Source organism: Nipponia nippon, unplaced genomic scaffold (assembly GCF_047370975.1).
Source record: "Nipponia nippon isolate SJK-2023a ecotype South Korea unplaced genomic scaffold, ASM4737097v1 scaffold_2, whole genome shotgun sequence".
Lineage (NCBI taxonomy): Eukaryota > Metazoa > Chordata > Aves > Pelecaniformes > Threskiornithidae > Nipponia > Nipponia nippon.
The window spans coordinates 130,064,815-130,082,309 of NW_028262336.1; the positions used below are offsets into that span (position 1 = coordinate 130,064,815).

Genomic DNA, 17,495 nt, shown 5'->3' on the forward strand with positions numbered 1-17,495 from the left:
AACCCTGACAGAAAGATAAGGCGTGAGCCATCCGTGGCTCCCGTCCATACAAATTTCCTCCCCGCTTCAAAAGCAGGATATTGACAGTAAATACGCCAGCGACGCAACCACGCTCATCTCTGTCGTCTTATTTACGAGGATCCCAGACCTATTACACACAACTCTCCTCATCTTACGCATGCAGCGCCGCGGCAAGCCAAAAAGGAAGAGCATTTGGCTTTGATCTCCAGCAAGAAGTTGATGTTTAATCATAAAAAAAAGGAAATAACTCGATACGCACACAATGTTAGTGCAAAATACGAGTCGCTCCTGCCAAGGGCAGAGGCCTGGGGCAGCTCTCCTGAAGCCGGCGGTCGAGGCGATGATCCCACCCGAAGCAAGCTGGGTGCTGCTCCATGTGCTCGAATACGAGCTGATAAAACAACCCAGTAGGGTTTATGGTGGGTTTTTCCCCATTTTTTTTCCCCAGGCCATATTAATTTGATAATCCGTTGAAGCGCTCGCTCCTTTTCATCGAGAAAGTTGAGTAAACAAAGGGAAGCGCCTTCCCTTCCTTGCAAATACCCGCACAGAAGTTAAGGCTGTTGTCAGACGACAGCTGAATTACCTGCGGCGACAAAGGGCAGATTACCAGCAGGGCATATTTTTGATAAAAACAAGAGTTTATTAACACAGTCGATTGCTCTATAAAATCAAAACATACTTTCCCACGCTTAATCCGATCGATACCTTGGAAGGACTGCGGGCTGGGAACGGTTTGCTCAGGTTTTAATGGTTGACTCATTAGTGGTCCGACCAGACTTGCATATTTTCTCCATTTGTTGAGGTGGGAACGGTTTATCGCTTTCCCAGTCGCAGGGTGACTAACTGCAGCGCCCATCAGCAGTACAATAACTTTATTTACAGTCCATGACCTTGAGGTGCCACCCCAGAATCCCCATTTTACCCCGTTCACTGTCCCCACCTTGCCCCGTCCCCCACCACGGTGCCCCGCATCCTACAGCGATGGTGACCCTCTCCCTCCCCCCCGTGATCTCGTCCCCGTGCCTCATCCCCCCGCCCCAGGCCCCCTCCCCTATCCCTAACCCCTGTCCCCAGGCACAATCCTCCTGTCCCCAATCTCCTGTCCCCTGTCCCCATCCCCTGTCTTCCATCCCCCACCGCAGGCCCCATTCCCTGTCTCGGGCCATGTCCCATGTCCCCAGGCGCTGTCCTCCCTGCCCCAGCCCCAGACCACCATCTGCTATCCCCCTGTCCCCTCCGCTGTCCCCATCCCCCTGCCTGTCCCCTCTCCCCCCACCCCTCTCCTGTCCCCATCCCCTGTGCCTGTCCCCTCTCCCCCCATCCCTGTCCCCTATCCTCCATCCTTTGTCCCCATCGCCCCGTCCCCATCCCCTATCCCCCCCATCCCTGTCCCCTCTCCCCTGTCCCCTATCCTCCATCTCCATCCCCTGTCCCCTACCCCCCATCCCTGTCCCCTGTCCCCCATCCTTCGTCCCCATCCCCTATCCCTCCACCCCTGTCCCCTCTCCCCTCTCCCCATACCCCCTGCCTGTCCCCATCCCCCTATCCCTGTCCCCCAACCTCCATCCTCTGTCCCCATCCCCCTGCCTGTCCCCTCTCCCCCCACCCATCCTCCATCCTTTGTCCCCATCCCCCTGTCCCCATCCCTGTCCCCCATCCTTTGTCCCCAACTCCAACCCCTCTGCCCCCAGCCCTGTCCCGTCCCCTGTCCCCTATCCCCCCCAGCCCTGTCCCTTCTCCCCTATGCCCCTTCTCTGTCCACTATGCTCCATCTCCGTCCCCTCTGTCCCATCTCCCCTGTCCCCCATCCTCTGTCCCCATCCCCCGTGCCTGCCCCCTCTCCCCCTGCCCCTGTCCCCTCTCCCCATCCTCTGTCCCCATCCCCCTGTCCCCAGCCCCTATCCCCCCCGTGCCTGTCCCCTATCCCATCTCTGTCCCTATCCCCCCACCCTTGTCCCCTATCCACCATCCCTCTCCCCCATCCCTGTCCCGTTCTCCATCCTCTCCCCGCACCCCTGCCCCCATCCTCCGTGCCTGTCCCCTCTCCCTGCATCCCTGTCCCCAGCCCCTATCCCCCCACCCCTGTCCCCTATCCACCATCTCTCTCCCCTCTCCCCTGTCCCCCCCTCCCCCGTCCCCATCCCTTGTCCCCTCTCCCCCCTCCCTGTCCCCCACCCTCCCCCCTCCCTCCCCGTGCCTGTCCCCGTCCCCATCCCCTCCTCCCCGTCCCCCCGGGGCTCCCGCCAGCCCCGTCCCGTCCCGTCCGATCCCGTCCCCCGCCGCGGAGCTCCGCGCCGCCCGCCCCGCCCGCCTCCTCCCGGCGGCCCCGGCGGCCGCGGCCTGCCCGCTCCCGCCTCCTCCTCCTCCTGCTGCTGCTGCTGCTGCTGGTGCCGGCCCCGCCGCCGCCATGTCGCGGGGGCCGGTGCGGGTGCTGCGCCTGGGGCTGCGGCCCTACGCCGAGGCGCTGCGGGTGCAGGAGCGCTGCCTGCGGGCGGCGCGGGCGGCGCGGGCCGGCCCCGGCCCCGGCCCCGGCCCCGGCCCCGGCCCCGGCGGCCCCCCGGGTCCCTCCCCCGGCCCCGGCGAGAGCGTGGTGCTGAGCGAACCGGCGGAGCCCGTTTACACCTGGGGCCTGCGGGGGGCTCCGGAGGCGGAGGCGGCGGCGCGGCTGCGGGCGCGGGGAGCGGGGCTGGCGGCGGCGCGGCGGGGCGGGCGGATCACCTTCCACGGGCCCGGCCAGCTCCTCGCCTTCCCCGTCCTCGACCTCCGCCGCCGCCGCCTCCCGCTGCGCGGCTACGTGGCGGCGCTGGAGGAGCTGGTGCTGCGGCTCTGCCGCCGCCTCGGCCTGGCCGCTGCCCGCGCCCTCCCGCCGCCCTTCACCGGCGTCTGGATGGGCGATAGCAAGATCTGCGCCATCGGTGAGCACGGGGGGGGCATGCACCGGGGGGGGAATGCACCGGGGAGTATGCACGGCGGGGGGCGTGCACGGGGAGGGGCATGCACCGGGGTGGGGCATGCACCGGGGAGAGTATGCACCGGGGGGCGTGCACGGGAGGGGCATGCACCGGGGGGGGGGGCATGCACCGGGGGGGGCATGCACCGGGGGAGTATGCACCGGGGGGGGCATGCACCGGGGGGAGTATGCACCGGGGGGAGCATGCACCGGGGAGTATACACCGGGGAGTATGCACTGGGGGGAGTATGCACCGGGGGGTGGCATGCACCGGGGAGAGTATGCACCGGGGGGGGGGGGGACGGGAGGGGCAAACACCGGGGAGTATGCACCGGGGGGGGCATGCACCGGGGAGAGTATGCACCGAGCAGTATGCACCGGGGGGGGCGTGCACGGGAGGGGCATGCACCGGGGGGGGGGCATGCACCGGGGAGTATACACCGGGGGGGGCATGCACAAGGCGGGGCATGCACAGGGCGGGCATGCACTAGGGAGCGGGGAGCAGCACAAATTTCGGGTCCCTGCAGCCCAGCCGGGGCCTTGCACCCAGAACCAGGGCCCAGCGCTTTGCACTCCTGCTCCCAGGGCTGGGTGACTGCAGCCTGGTCCCCTTCCCCTGTCCCCTTGTCCCCAGCCTGGTCCCCTTCCCCTGTCCCCTCGTCCCCAGCCTTGCCCCTGTCCCCTTGTCCCCAGCCTGGTCCCCTTCCCCTGTCCCCCTGTCCCCACCCTGGTCCCCTTCCCCTGTCCCCTCGTCCCCAGCGTGGTCCCCTTCCCCTGTCCCCTTGTCCCCAGCCTTGCCCCGTTCCTCTGTCCCCCTCCGCAGGCCCCGTGCTGTTCCCCTGCAAGCCCCACGCCCTGCACCCCCTTCCTGGAGCCCGCACCCCCAGCCGGGCTCTGCAGCCTGGTCTCAGGGTGCTGCAGCCCAGACCCCCCCCTTTGCACCGCAGCCCTGTGTCCGAGCCCACCTAAAACCCCAGCGGTGGGAGGTGCTGGGGGGCGCGGGGACGGGGCGGAGGGAGCCGGACACACTGCACCCCATCTGCCCCCAAATTTGGGGAGCCTGCCTGTGCATTCGGGGTTTTCCCTGGCAGAAGTGGGGAGCACGGCATGCAGCGGGGGTTGATAGCGGCCCGAGCGGTGCGGTCACTAAATACCTCACGCCGGGGCGTCCCTGGGGCTGGGTGCTGACGGGTGGGTGCTTTGGCCCCCGCAGGGGTGCACTGCGGGAACCACATCACCTCCCACGGGCTGGCGCTCAACTGCTGCACCGACCTCACCTGGTTCGACCACATCGTTCCCTGCGGGCTGGAGGGGAAAGGCGTCACCTCGCTGAGCCGCGAGCTGGGGCGGCATGTCACCGTCGATCACGTCCTCCAGCCCTTCCTCGATTCCTTCCAGGAGGTGTTCGACTGCACCTTGGTCTTTTCGGAAGATCCCGGGGACTAGGAGAGCCGTGACGCCTCGGTTCGGTGTTTCGGCAAACCCTCGGCGCGGCCGATGAGCGGTGCGGCAGCCATCCGGGGCTTTATTGTGAGACGAGCTCTCGTGCCTTTGCCCGTAGGCCGTGCGTGAACGGCGGCACAGGGGTTCGGGCTGTCGCTTCAACATCCAAACCTCCGTCGGGGCCGCTCTCCCCAGCCCTGCAGGTCTCCGTCCCTCAGCTGAGACCTCCAAGGGTACCGTGTCCCCGTCGCTCGCAGGGGAAATGCCCAAACAGGTGCTTTTGTGTGGTTTTTCTGCCTCTCTCCTCCCAAAACTCCAAAATATGGGTGAATGCTCATGCGCCCTTTGGACAAGAGGAAGAGGGACCGGTTGGCTGAGCGTCCTGCCCTCGCCACCGTGTAAAAAGAGGCTGATTTTGTATAAAGAGTTGCTGCGAGCTTCGGCTGCTGATCCTTCACTCGTTTATTTGAGAGACTTTATGAATAACGACCTTTTTCTTGCCCTGCGCCTGGAGAAATCCTCGCATGGCAAAGATGCTCGCCGTGGTGTCGGGACAGGCGGAAAAAGCGCTGCTAAGAGGCTGTAAGCAGTGATTAAAACGCCACCGGCGCGATGCCGACGTGGTGGGAAAGCGGGAGGAGGAGGGGAAGGGGTTGGGGTGCCTGAGGAGAGGAACCACAGCTGTTCCGGACCCCATGGGATAGCATCGGATCGAGCTTCCCGGCAGGGCGATGGGGACCTGCTCCCGCTGGGTCCGTGGTGCTGGAGATGTCGCCGGGGTCTGTGCGGGCCACGTCGGCTCCTCCGAAATCGCTGCCCCAGCTGCAGCATCCATGTGGGCTCGCAGCAGCCATCCCGGGCGAGGGGACGCGGCCACCCTGGGGTCCCGATGGCACTGGGATCCGTGCCCATCAATGCAAACCTGTAGGTAGACAAATATAAACTGATTTTAATCGAAAGGTTTCTTAAGGGATAAGAAGCCAACCCGAGACGGAGCTCGCGGCTCTCCTGGTGCCTGGGCAGGAGGGGCAGCACCCGGTCTGGGCTCTCCGAAACCTTCCCCCGTTGGTGCGTGGTGTGGCCATGGCCACTTCTGAGTCACCCCCGTTGCTGGCGGACCCGAAGGCTGTGCTGGCGGCACCGATCACGGGCGGCTGGGAGCAGCCCGGCAGCCAGATGGATGCTGTGGGGTCAGGAGAAATGGAAAATGGCAAATAAAGTCCCTGCGCGCTGCTCAGAGCAGGACCTGACCCCCACCCGCAGCCCCTCACCGCTTCTTTCTGCCCCACGGGCTTTGGGGTTTCTCTGCTGCTGTGGGTGGCCCCCACCCTGCAGCCCCCAGGGGTTTTGGGTGGGCAAGGGGTGCAGCGGGGAGCAATGGGGCTGGAAGAGCCCCGGGGAGGGGGGCAATGGGGAGGAAAATCCCATTTCACAGAGGCGGCTCAGCTCCGGGAGGGGATGGCGAGCGGGGCTGAAGGTGCCCTGGGCAGGCTCAGTGCGAGGGCTTGGGGACAGCGGGGACGGACAGAGGAGGGACAGGAAAGCGTGACCGGCAGCGTGTGCCGGGAGGGAAATGCGGGGTCCGGCTCTCCCGGCCCTGTAAGGCCTCCGGTATCCGGCCGGGGTGAGGGGGCCACGGGGCTGGGGACAGGCTGGTGGCCCGCGTCGGGGCTGGGTGGCTTTGGCAGGTGGCCTTGCCCCGGGAAGGGGAGGAGGCTGGGCGGCACTCCCAGCCCGGCCGGCATCCCTCGCCGCCGCCCCAGTCCCGGCTCAGCCTGGCAGCAGCGCAGGCAGTGAGGGCACCCTGGTGAGTGCGATCCCCCCTTCCCACCCTCCGGCCCCCCCTTCCTCTCCCTTGGCCCTACGCCCCCGTCTAACGTGGGGTCCCCCCGTGCTGCGCCCCGTCTGTGGGTCCCCTCCTGGGATAAACCCAGATCTTGCCCTAAATCTCCCAAATTCAGCCTCCTCCTGAGTCCAACTTGTTTCGAAGTCAGGCAGCCAGCCAGGTCCGAGCCCATCCCCGTGGGCTCGTGGCTGCTCGGCCCCTTCCCCCTCCTCACTGCTGGGGTCTCATCCCTGGGCTTGGGGTGACTCTTTTTTTTGGGGGGGGGTGAGCTGCCTGTGCGTGGGGCAGAGCTGCTGGGGTGCTCGGGAGCAGGGGGGGACAGGGGGGACACTCGGAGGGACGAGAGGTTTGTGTGACCGGTGTGTCCCGAAGGATGGCACAGGTGGGGGACCGTGTCCCCGTGTCCCTTCCTGTCCGCGCTTGCTCCGAGGGCCCGGCGAGGTGCGAGGGCACGCAAGGGCACCGAGGGCACGTGGGGGTCCAGGGTGGGCTGGTAGAGGGGCACCGTGTCCCCACGGAGGGGGCAGAGGGGGTCTGGGAGCCGTGGGGAGGGAAATCCCCAGGGACGTTTAGGGCAGCGACCCCTCGGGATGGGTCCATGGGGACACTTGGGGAGCTGTGCCCCTCTCCAGGGCGGTCACAGCTCCTGGCCCTGGACTGGGACCAGTGGGGGAAAAAAGGGGGTCCCTGCTCGCCCCAGGGGACCTGGCCTGGAGCGAGTGGGGTCGATGCATGGCAGGATCGGTCCCGGAGCTGTTATTTAGGATGGGGGACCCCAGACAGCCCCGCCGGGGTCCCTTGGGTGCTGGCTCTGCACCCTGCAAGCGTGCAGGACATGGGTGGTGCTGGGCACAAACCCACTGTCCCCCCATATCCTTGGGGGGAGCAGGCTTTGAACTCGACCATCCCGGCCCCCCAGGACAGCTGTGTCCCCACATTGTCCCCAGCCCCAGGGAGGAGAGGGGAGCAGGCGGCTGCCCCAAAGCTCCAGGAGCTTTATTCCATCCGTGGAAGGAGTGAAATATTTGGGGAGGGGGCTGCCGCGAATGCAAAGGGCTTGGGTGCCCCTGCGCCTACCCTGGCTGTGTGGCAGAGGAGGTGCTTCAAGGACCATTTTGGGGTCACCGTTGGGCCTGGCAGGACATCCCCAGCATCGTCCTGGGGGCACCGCCACCACGGGGACAGCCCCGGCTGAGCCTCCCTGTCCTTCCCCGCAGGCTGGGCGAGGACATGGAGGATGGCAACCGGATGGAGGCCTGGCACCGAAGCCTCCAGGCGGTGCTTAATGCCTTGAACCAGACGCTGCACGGGGTCGTCCCCTGCCCCACCGACCGCCCTGCCACCGCCACCGCTGCTGCATGCAACGCCAGCACCCGCGCCGGCCGCCCTGGCCGCAACGACAACGCCTACATGTACATCCTCTTCGTCATGACGCTCTTCGCCGCCACGGTGGGGAGCCTCATCCTGGGCTACACCCGCTCCCGCAAAGTGGACAAGCGCAGCGACCCATACCACGTCTACATCAAGAACAGGGTCTCCATGATCTGAGACCGGTCCCGACGCCTTGTCCCTCGGCAGCCAGCGGGTTTGGGGCCATGTCGCTGCTGCACATCCCGCTGTGGGTGGGATGGGGCAGCGCTGCCAGCCAGCCCGGCCCCAAAGCTGCTGGGAAACCCCCGCCGGTGCCCCCCTGGAGGTGCTCAGCCCCGGTGTGAGCAGTGTGGGGACGTCCTGGCCGGGCTACAGCTCCTGTCTGGCAGGAGCTGGCAGGGTGCGGACCCGCAGGCAGGTCCCGGTCCTGCAGACCCACCTCGGCTGAGCCCTGGGGGCACGAGGCTGGCAGGGGCCTTCAAGGAGGAAAACTCACCATTTCCCTGCTCAGACCGGCCAGTGTTGACCTCCGTGGGCTCCCAGCAGCTTCGTGACACGGGCTAGCGGGCTTTTCTGGTGCTAAAACCGTGTAATTTTTGAGCTGGGCTGGGCCCCGCTTTTGTGGCGGGGAATTAAAGGAGGTGGCGGTTTCCAGTGGGGTCGCGTTTGCTTCTTCTCTGAGCAGAGTCGGGGTCGGAGGTGATCTGTGGGGCACCCCTCCATGCTGCCGAGCCCGGGGGATGCTGTAAGGGCTAAACCTGCTCCCTGTGTGCTGCCGAGGGGGCAGCAAGGGCAACCCCTTGGTGGCATCGCAGCCCCCGTCCCAGGACACGAGATGCTTTCTCCTCGCCGCCACCCGCGGAGCATCGCTCGAGCCACGGGCACACGCTGCGAGCGCGGCCCGAGCCTGGCTGGAGGCATCCGGCCCCGCGCGTCCCCGAAGGTCTCTCTGGGCTCTCTGGACGGTGATGCCGAAGTTTTTCCTGCTTCCTTCCTGCTGTCGGCTGTAGCTTTGGCCTTTTGTACCACAGGTCCCAAAGGTGTTTTCCACGGGGCGAGGGCGCAGCGACGGACGGGAAGGGGATGTTCTCGGGTCCTGCTGGGCTCCTTGGCTCCTCCGCTATCAAGCTGGCTGGGTTTGGGACTGGCCCGTGGAGTGGCCGATGTCCAGGACACTAAACGTCCCCATCCTTCAAAACAGGCTGCGGCGACCCAGTCCCTCGCACGTCTTAACCTGTTAATAATGGCATAATTAATGTCTTTAATTGCAGCTAGATTAGCTGACCCATAGGGGCCTTTCCGCCTGCATTCAACGGTTAAACGCAGCTGCAATGCCTGAGCCCAAAAAGTGACGCCAAACCCTAATCCAAAAAATAATACTGGATGTGAGCGTGTTTGGGGTATGGCTGGAAATCTTGGCACGGGAGACAGCGGGATGGCCGCAGCTCAGCGACCAATTCCTGATTTCCCATGCCCTTGGCTTGGGCACAAAACCCAAGGCAAGGGGTTTTGGGGAGCCCTCGGGGGCTGCCCGCTTTGGGGCTGAGCCCGCTGAGTTCGGAGCCGGCCACGGGGTGCCAATGGGGCTTTCTGGGGGTGCGGGGGGAAATGCCACCAACGTCCCCAGGCACCTCGCCCAAGAGGGAAGTAGCTCAAGAGGCTTTGCCGTGTTTGCCTTGTGGTTGCAGTGCTGGGAAAGGAAAATAAATCCTTTACCTGCAAATAAATCGGGGGAATCGGGCCAAGTGGGGACAGCAACCCTCCGCCGGGTTGGTTTGTGTAAGCACAGACTGCGCTCGGGTTTTCTCCACCTCCGCGGTGTTTGTCCTCCTCTGATACCGGCACTGATACCGGCTCCTCTGGCGGGATGAGCCACGGAGCAGCCGCTCACGCCAGGGCCAGGATGTGGGTCCCCGTGATGGGATGGGTGCTGAATGGTGAGCGTGGCACCCCAAAACCCCCCAGTTAATGTGGTCTTCTTGCCTCTCCTGATGGCCACCGGCTCTCCCAGGAGAGGGGGAAGCTGGCGTGGATCTAGTGACCCCAGAGTCCCTTCTGCTGCTATGACCAGGGTGGGACAAGTCTGTTACAGGGTGGCATGTCATAAAAAATGTTTAAAACGCTGCTTTTCCCTAATCCAGAAGACCCTAAGGGGGAAAACCCCTCCTGCAAGACATAGCTCCTGCGGTGATCATTATTCACCCGATTTCCAATCCATCGGCAGCTCCTCCCGTCCCTCCCTGCAGTTAAATTCAGAGCAGAGCCTGCAGCAGGGCTGGGGGGATGCCCTGGGTGCCCCCACCCTGGGGCCTCGGGCTGGAGGCCACCAGGCTGGGTGACAAGGTGCCAGTGCCACCTTGTGGCAGTTGCCTCAGGGTTCCTGCGCCACGGGCACCTGCTCCATCCCTGGGGCACCCTGGGATCCCCGGGGCCGGAGAAGCTGTGCTTGTCCCCACGGGACCCACGGCTCCGGGCTGGCAGGTGTCCCCACGGGACCCACGGCTCCAGGATGGTTGGGTGGCCCCACGGGACCCACGGCTCCGGGCTGGCAGGTGTCCCCACGGGACCCACGGCTCCAGGATGGCTGGGTGGCCCCACAGGACCCACAGCTCCAGGCTGGCCGGTGTCCCCTTGGGACCCACGGCTCCAGGATGGCTGGGTGGCCCCACGGGACCCACAGCTCCAGGCTGGCTGGTGGCCCCTTGGGACCCACGGCTCCGTGTCAGCTTGACGAGCTCATCCTCAGGAGGGGGTTGTGCTGGGCTGCTGAGGACGCTCAGAGGGGTATGGAAACAGGGGGCTATGGGGAGGACGGCTTTGGGAGCCTCCTGAAATGGGTTTGCTTCAGCTGACGGAAGGATTTTGAGACTAATTAAGTGCTCATCCCAGAGGTCAGAGATTCCTCGTCAAAGCCGACGGGGCTCTGGCCTCGGTCCCTGTGCTGCAGCCCCAGGAGCAGACGATTTCTGGGTAATTTGTTTTAACAGCAAGGAGACGCACTCAGGCACACAGAGAGGAGAGCTGGGGAAGCGCTGGCCTTGGCTGAATCACTAAAGCCAACTGTGCAAATCATAGCTGACTACATTTGGGTTTTAAGCAATGCAGATAGAAAAAAAAAAATAGGGCTCATGGGAGGCCAATTTATTTAAGATTTCTTTCCTTAGCATGCAGCAATGAATCACGGGTGAGACAATGTCTGTAGCAGTTTGGTATTTGTTTCTGGTACTTGGAAAAGGACATTGAAACATTGTGTGTATGGGAAGCCCAGGCTGACCTTGGCTTAGCGAAGGAACGGTAGGATTGTCGGAGCGACGGGAATCGCAGAGTCCTGTTCCTGGGACTGCTTTGATGCTGGGCATTTCGATAAGAAATGTGCAAGGTGAAACGGTAGCAGTGCAGGGACTGATAGCGATGGTATCGCTGAGCGATGCCAGCGGGTATCAGGGAATGTTTAGCTAACAGTGTGAGGTGCCTCCAGCAGTTTGTGGTATACTGGTTTTGGCCGGTGGATATATGCGGCACAGCAGCACTGAGGTATGGGAAGGTTTGTTCAAGGGGAGCTGCTTCTCCGAGACAGCGGTCAGCGCTCAGTGGGAATCCTGCGCTGCTGACGGGGCCAGCGTGCAGGAGAAGAGCAGACTGCTGGCATGGGAAGGGCGCACAGCTCTCCTGTCAGGTGTGCCGAGCCAGGCTTACGCGCGCAAATGCTTCTTTGCAGCCTCTGGTAGACAGGGGTCACGATGGGGAAAGTTAATCTTGGGAAACATTAAAAAAAAAAAGGAGGGGGAAGGGAAAAGAAAAGCGCTCCCAGTGCACGGCAGGGTAGAGAAGTGCTGGACGAGCATCCCTGCGCTGCAGCAGACAGACGCCAGACAAGTATCTTCCACCTTGCAGCGGGGTGTTCCCCTGTATTTTCCCGGGGTAACCTCTCGCCCCTCTCGCCCTCCCTGTCAGCCGTTCTTGCTGGTTATGCTCATTGTGCTGGCTCCAGCACGATTTGGCGGGTAGGTTTGGTACATAGATACCACTGGGTGATGTTTATTTGCTAATCAAATGACTGTTAGCTACTAAGGAGTCCTAACGAGCTCTATTTGTCCCATGCATAGAGCTACAACTAAATGCTACAAAGCGAGGGGTGGGAAAGCTGAGGAGGGGATTAAGGGCAGTTCGTGCATCAGTGGCAACCGCTGCCCACAAGAAATCAGACACGAAGGTGTAACGGTGTCCTGGCTGTGCAGGTGCAAAGCTGTGGGGCTCAGTGCTGCGGGTGTTGGACGAAAGCCCTGCTGCACAGCTCCCAGCGTCCTACGGAAACACGAGCGGTTTCAAGCAGTGACATTAGTTATTCATTACTGCCCGTCTTCCTCCGGCGGGAGAGCAGAGGTGATGTCCCCCTGCGAGGTAACTCAACCAGCCCTGCTTGGAGATGGGGTTGGCCATTGCCAGTGCTGCCTTAAAAGGATTTTCTGGGAGGTGACGAGGTCATTATTATGGGAACGGGGCTGCTCCCGGACACACAAGCTCTTCCTTCACGTCAGAAACCCTCAGTGTCTGAAACACATCCATTTCTTCTAAATATATCAGTTCCTCCCACCAAAGACGCAGCCTGTTCCTACAACCTGCCTTGCTGACGGCCCTGCGGCGTCACGGCTGGAGTGACACCCTTGTTCAGAGGGATGAGAGAAAGAAAAGGGACTTAAACCAAAGCATCTGACCTGTTTGGAAGCTCTGCAGGAATTGCCACGCAGGGCCGGTCGCTTGAAGTTTTCTATCATCCTGCTGCATTGGGTGTCCGTCCATCTGCCCGAGTCGCCTCTCTCACACCAGGCTGGTACCTGATGCTTTAGATAAAGATGTGGGAAACTAAATGAATTATGTGCAGGCATGAAAAACATCTATTCTGCCCCTCTCCATTTTCTGCCTGTCCAAGCTAGCCCCCTCCAGCTCCTCTGCGAGGACGGGTTTGTGTGCTGCTGGCAGCGTGGGATGCATCTCTGCGGCGGCAGAGGGAGCGCCGGCTCCTGACGGCTCTTCTCCAGGGGATGCTCAGCACAAACCCCACCTCTGACATGTCCCTCTTCCCTAAAAGAACTCCGATGTTTGCTGCTGCAACGTTTTTCACTCACAGCCCTTCACCGAGCAGCGCTGGGTGCAGCGCCCGCTCTTGCCTAACCCAGATAAGTCATTGTACAAACTTTTTTTTAAAGCACCCAATGGAAAAATGCAGCGTTCAGGAAACTTTGGCTTTCTGAGCCTCTGGGCAGAGCACCATCTCCCTTCCCTGGTGTCTGGTACCGCGGTGGCCTGCACGTGTGATGGCACGGCTGCCTGCACGTGCTCCCAAATTGGCGCTGAGAGCTGCCAGATTAATTAGCGGAGGAGGCCTCGGCAGGCTGAGTCAGGATCTGGGGCTGCATCGGACCCTCTCCCCGCGACATCTTGCACTCCTGGGTGAGACACGGCCCCGGCCCCTTTTGCAACGCAGCTGTTCCAGCAACGCAGGTCTGTCTGGCTTCCCTTTGTCTGCTCCTTTTTTTCCTTTTCCTCCCCTGTTCTCAACCAGGTGAGGGAAAAGGGAGCCCTGGGGTCAGTCCGGCTGAAGGATGATATCCACGTGCTTGTGATAAACTATAGCAATGGTATCAGAAGTCTGGTTGTAAAAGTAACCGTTGGGGCTGTGCAATCACAGGGCAGTTCAGTTCAGCTTGACAGCCCTACAGGTACCGACAAAACCTGCACCATGTGGTAAGAAAAAGAAGTATTGCTTAGTAAAGATCAAGGTGTCATTTATTTTTACTGACAATTAGGAAATCCCAGACAGCCGAGATCCCATGTACTCCCCTTTCAGAAAGTTTTCGGTACAAATTTCCTCAGTTCCACACAATTTACCCCATACTTCAGGATTAATTGAGGGGATAAATTGGGGTGGAAAGCCTGATCTGTACTTCTTTCTTCTTCTCTCACCAGAGGCAATTGGCTCAGCACATCTCTTTTCTGCAGATGGATGCGGCTGGTGGACAACTGCTCAGCAGGGCACGTGCGTGGGCTATTAACACCTAGAGGGGAGGATTAAAAATAACCAGGTCTGTGTTTGGTTTCTGGTTTGTAAAGGACAGGCGTTGATATACGAGGGGACCGGTGACCAAAGCCAGGCCCAAGCGAGTGGGAAGCGCCAAAATTTCCCCCATGTAGCAGCCCTGGAAGAAGGCTGTGCCCCGAGCAAAGGGAGGACAGGGAGGGCTGGATCAGTGCCTCCCCCAGAGGGGTGCTGGGGATGGGGATGCTCACCGCGGCTTTCCCGCACCTACGCCTGGCACACTAACCCACTGCGCTACTCAGCCGCGGTAAATACCGTCGCCCCTACGTGATTAAGCCCTAGATTAAGTGCTTAGTCACCGCAGCCTCTAAAATGGTTTTCATCAGTTAGGACAAAAGATTAGGGTGGGAAGAGGTGATAAGCCCGAGTTCCTCTCTGCTTGCCGGCTCGGGGGTGCTGCCTCGGACAGGTGCCCATGGGCAGATTTGGACTTGTGGTGTGTTTTTGGCTCCAAGCTGTCTGTTAGCAAAGATTTTGATGGCTGCGGTGGGGCCCATGGACCGGAGAGCCGAGACTGCAGCAACGGCGAGGAGAGCTGCTCCCTGCCCTCCCTTTGGGCTGAGAGCGGAGGATTTTCCAGCGGCTCCGAGCTGCACATTATATACTGCATTTAAAGCGTGGGTATTTAGGGTGTTACGCTCCCGAGGAAGCTGAGGAGTGTCTTGTCAGTGGCGGTGGGTGCAGGATCAGGGCTGACATCGTGAAGCACCAAGCCAGGGACAGCTGCAGAATTTGAAAGCCATTTCCTAATCTCAGCAGTCCCTGCCGCATCCTTCCCACCTGCCAGCCCGCTCCCTTTCTTCGTGCTCTGCCTGCAGAGCCCCTGCGCTTCTTCAGGACAAAGCACTTTGGCTGCTTCGACCCCAGATCAGATTAAAAACGGCATTCAGGCCCAAAAAGGCACCCACCCCTCCCCGTGCAGCACGCTATCAACCGGCAGGGATGTCATTGCTGCCTGCGTTGAGTTGCACTGCCTTTCTGGCAATACACTGCTCGGAGAGGGACATGAAAGGACGGGAGTTGCTGTTTTATTACCAGGTAACCCAAGAGGCACAGGAGAACAGGGTGTTCAGGATACATAAATAATAAAACAAAAGATGTGCAGCAGAGCGAGGGCATGCACAGTGCCTGCTGAGAGGCAGCGAGCTGGAAGGATGCGCTGGGTTCATCCTGCACGACGCCGGCTCGCTGCAGAAACCGGGGGCAGAAAAACAACCTGGAATATCATGGGAGCCCTGGGCTGTTTGCAGGCAATCTGGAATAAACCGTGTGCGGTAAAATTGCCATGGAAACACTGTACCGGTTGTGTTCAGCCTCGAGGCTCTCCGGCGCAGGACTGGGCAGAGCTATGCGATCCACAGAGCTAATCCCGTTTGTTGTGGGCGAGGATTTGGTCTGCGGTACCAGATCGCCGAGGATGCTAACGTGACCGTACAGGCAGTTTTTATTTCTGATATTCCGTGACATCGCTGTGTGCTTAGCCATTCTTCTGTGGAAAAAAAAAAAAAACATTAAACACATTGGTAAGAACAAAATATGTGCATCATTGTTCAGGGGTACGATACTGAGATGCCGCAAACCCAACCCTGCCAGGAGGACGGACACATTTAAGCATATAAAGGAGAATGGATACGCCATTTTCTTATGGAAACGGCCTCAAGCTGCGCCAGGGCAGGTTTGGGTTGGGTATTAGGAAAAACTTCTTCCCCAAAGGGCTGTCAGGCCCTGGCCCAGGCTGCCCAGGGCAGGGGCTGAGTCCCCATCCCTGGAGGGATTTAAAAGCCGGGGAGATGTGGTGCTTGGGGACATGGTTTAGTGGTGGCCTTGGCAGCGCTGGGTTAACGGTTGGACTCGATGATCTTAAGGGTCTTTTCCAACCTAAACGATTCTGTGATTCTGTGATTCTATGATTCTTTACCCCTGCATTGCATAACTGCAAATCCCGAACAGGAGCTATGTGCTATTAACGAGTCTCTATTACCTTCCATGATTTTGTTTACATTAGAAGAAAACTCTCATTTTGGGGGCACAGACAGTTATCTGCCATTTCACAGTTGCAATTACGCTACAGGTGGGAATGCGGGGTTTCCTAACAGCGGCGCACAGAGCAGGGCCTTTCTCTGAAAGCAGGAGCAACGCACGCATACGGTCATACACATGCGTACGTGGATGCATACGCGCGTTTTGGCTGGGAAGAAGTCATTCCCCCAGCTGAGCCCCGCCACGGTCCCCGCTGGCTCTGGCAGCTCCCCGCACACGAGCCGGCGGCTGCCGGCAGCCTGGCAGCCCTTCTCCTCCCAGCCTGGCTCGTATTCATCGCTGGCAACGTGGCCTCTCCCGTGGTTTTTAGCCCCCAGACTGTTTGCTGCTGCTCAGTTTGGTCTGAGCATGCTGTGCCTCAATTAGGCGAAACGATACACAAGGATGAAAACTTAGAAATGTTGGCTTTGCTTCACTTGCAGATTAATTTCCTATTTTCTGGCTTTCCTCCACGGCCATACGGACTGGAAGTTTTGTCATTAGTAACAGATGAAAACAGAGATTTCTGCTGGCAACATGCATGGCCGGTGAGTGCGGGGAGGCTCTGCAATCACCCCAAAGCGCCCGGCAGAGCCATGGTGCCGGGCCCCTGCGCAGCACAGTCCAGAGTTGGGCCGGCTTCTTCGCTATTGCTCTCCGTGACAGCACGAAAGCAGATGGGACGCAGTTTAACTTTCCTCTAGCAACATAATTAGCTTTAAGAATTCTTCTGGTGGCTGATTAACCCTGAAATACACTGGACTTAGTTGTCATCTCCCATGAGGTCAGTGTTTTCTCCAGGCAAACACAGCAAATCTCCATAAGCGCGATCTAAGCCATATCACCTATAATCTTTTTATATGATTGCTCTGCTCTGGAGTTGCTCGGGCTGCCTGGCATCTGCTGTACGCACAGCGGTGCCTCGGAGCCAGCTAACCAAAGTCCTCTCCCAGGGAAATATTTGGAAGCCAGATCATCGCTCTCTGACTTCGGATGCATTTGCGAGATCCTGAGAAGTTTCAAACCCTCCACGCTGTGGTTATTCCTGGTAAAGAAATAACAGGAGGAGACTTTTGTCTTTTATGAGGCTGTTCTATCGGTTCTTCAGGGAAATAATCATGGAGGAGCATTGACACCTGACAGAATGATAATTCTCCTATATAGATACCTGAAGGGAAAATCCCGCTTTTAATCATGGCTACATAGCTGAGCGCTGATAACGCAGGGTGTGGGCACGGCTCCCGCTGTCCTGTGTGAAACCACTTCATGAGGTTCAAGGTTTCACGTGCAGAAAGAGCCTGCCTGCTCTGATGGCAAAAAGTCACCATTCAGAATAATTTAAAGCTTTCATTAAGCACATGGGGAAAAAAAGGAGGCAAGAATTGAAGCATTTAAGCATGAAGTTTCATTTTAATGACATCTCTTACTGCCTTTCCAAAGAGCTACCGAGTTTTTGTGAGAAAGGCTCCTGTTTGGCAGGCTTTGGAGAGGTATTTAGCATGGCCATTGTCCTTTTTTGGGGGGAAAACAAAGGTTTTATGGGCTGAAGCTCCTGTTATGCTGGGCTCTGGCCTTCTTTCCTTAAAGACAAAACACAAAGGAGGAGAAAAGAGCAGCGAAGGTATGAAAAGCAGGTGCTGCGCCGCATGCTGACCCTCCGGTGCAAGCTCACTGCAGGAGCCACCCTCATCAGTTATGCAGAGATCTGGAGAAATGTGCCGGCATCTGGCCGTTTGGGACACGGT

The 17,495-nt window shown here is 60.1% G+C and overlaps 2 protein-coding genes and 1 long non-coding RNA gene across 7 annotated transcripts; 2 read left to right on the forward strand and 1 right to left on the reverse strand.

The window, feature by feature from the left end:
• Positions 1-229: 229 nt before the first annotated feature.
• On the reverse strand, positions 230-2,883 carry LOC148055965 (uncharacterized). 3 transcript variants are annotated; one of them, XR_015705065.1, is made up of 3 exons: positions 2,743-2,883; positions 730-867; positions 230-607 (listed from the first exon to the last, which is right to left on the reverse strand). It is a non-coding gene; the product is annotated as an uncharacterized LOC148055965 (long non-coding RNA). The 3 variants fall into 3 exon arrangements; XR_015705064.1 differs by having other exon boundaries at positions 2,647-2,771; XR_015705066.1 differs by having other exon boundaries at positions 704-867; positions 2,647-2,771.
• LIPT2 (lipoyl(octanoyl) transferase 2) lies at positions 2,373-4,853 on the forward strand. The gene is made up of 2 exons (XM_087758936.1): positions 2,373-2,939; positions 4,188-4,853. Exons 1-2 carry the CDS (start codon positions 2,432-2,434, stop codon positions 4,418-4,420), a joined length of 741 nt encoding a protein of 246 aa, XP_087615062.1. The 5' UTR covers positions 2,373-2,431; the 3' UTR covers positions 4,421-4,853.
• On the forward strand, positions 4,680-8,288 carry KCNE3 (potassium voltage-gated channel subfamily E regulatory subunit 3). 3 transcript variants are annotated; one of them, XM_087758937.1, is made up of 2 exons: positions 4,680-4,999; positions 7,481-8,288. In XM_087758937.1, exons 1-2 carry the CDS (start codon positions 4,680-4,682, stop codon positions 7,809-7,811), a joined length of 651 nt encoding a protein of 216 aa, XP_087615063.1. In that variant the 3' UTR covers positions 7,812-8,288. The 3 variants fall into 3 exon arrangements, with proteins under 3 accessions (XP_087615063.1, XP_087615064.1, XP_087615065.1); XM_087758938.1 differs by lacking the exon at positions 4,680-4,999 and adding an exon at positions 5,208-5,341; XM_087758939.1 differs by lacking the exon at positions 4,680-4,999 and adding an exon at positions 5,765-6,224.
• The last annotated feature ends 9,207 nt before the right edge of the window (positions 8,289-17,495 follow it).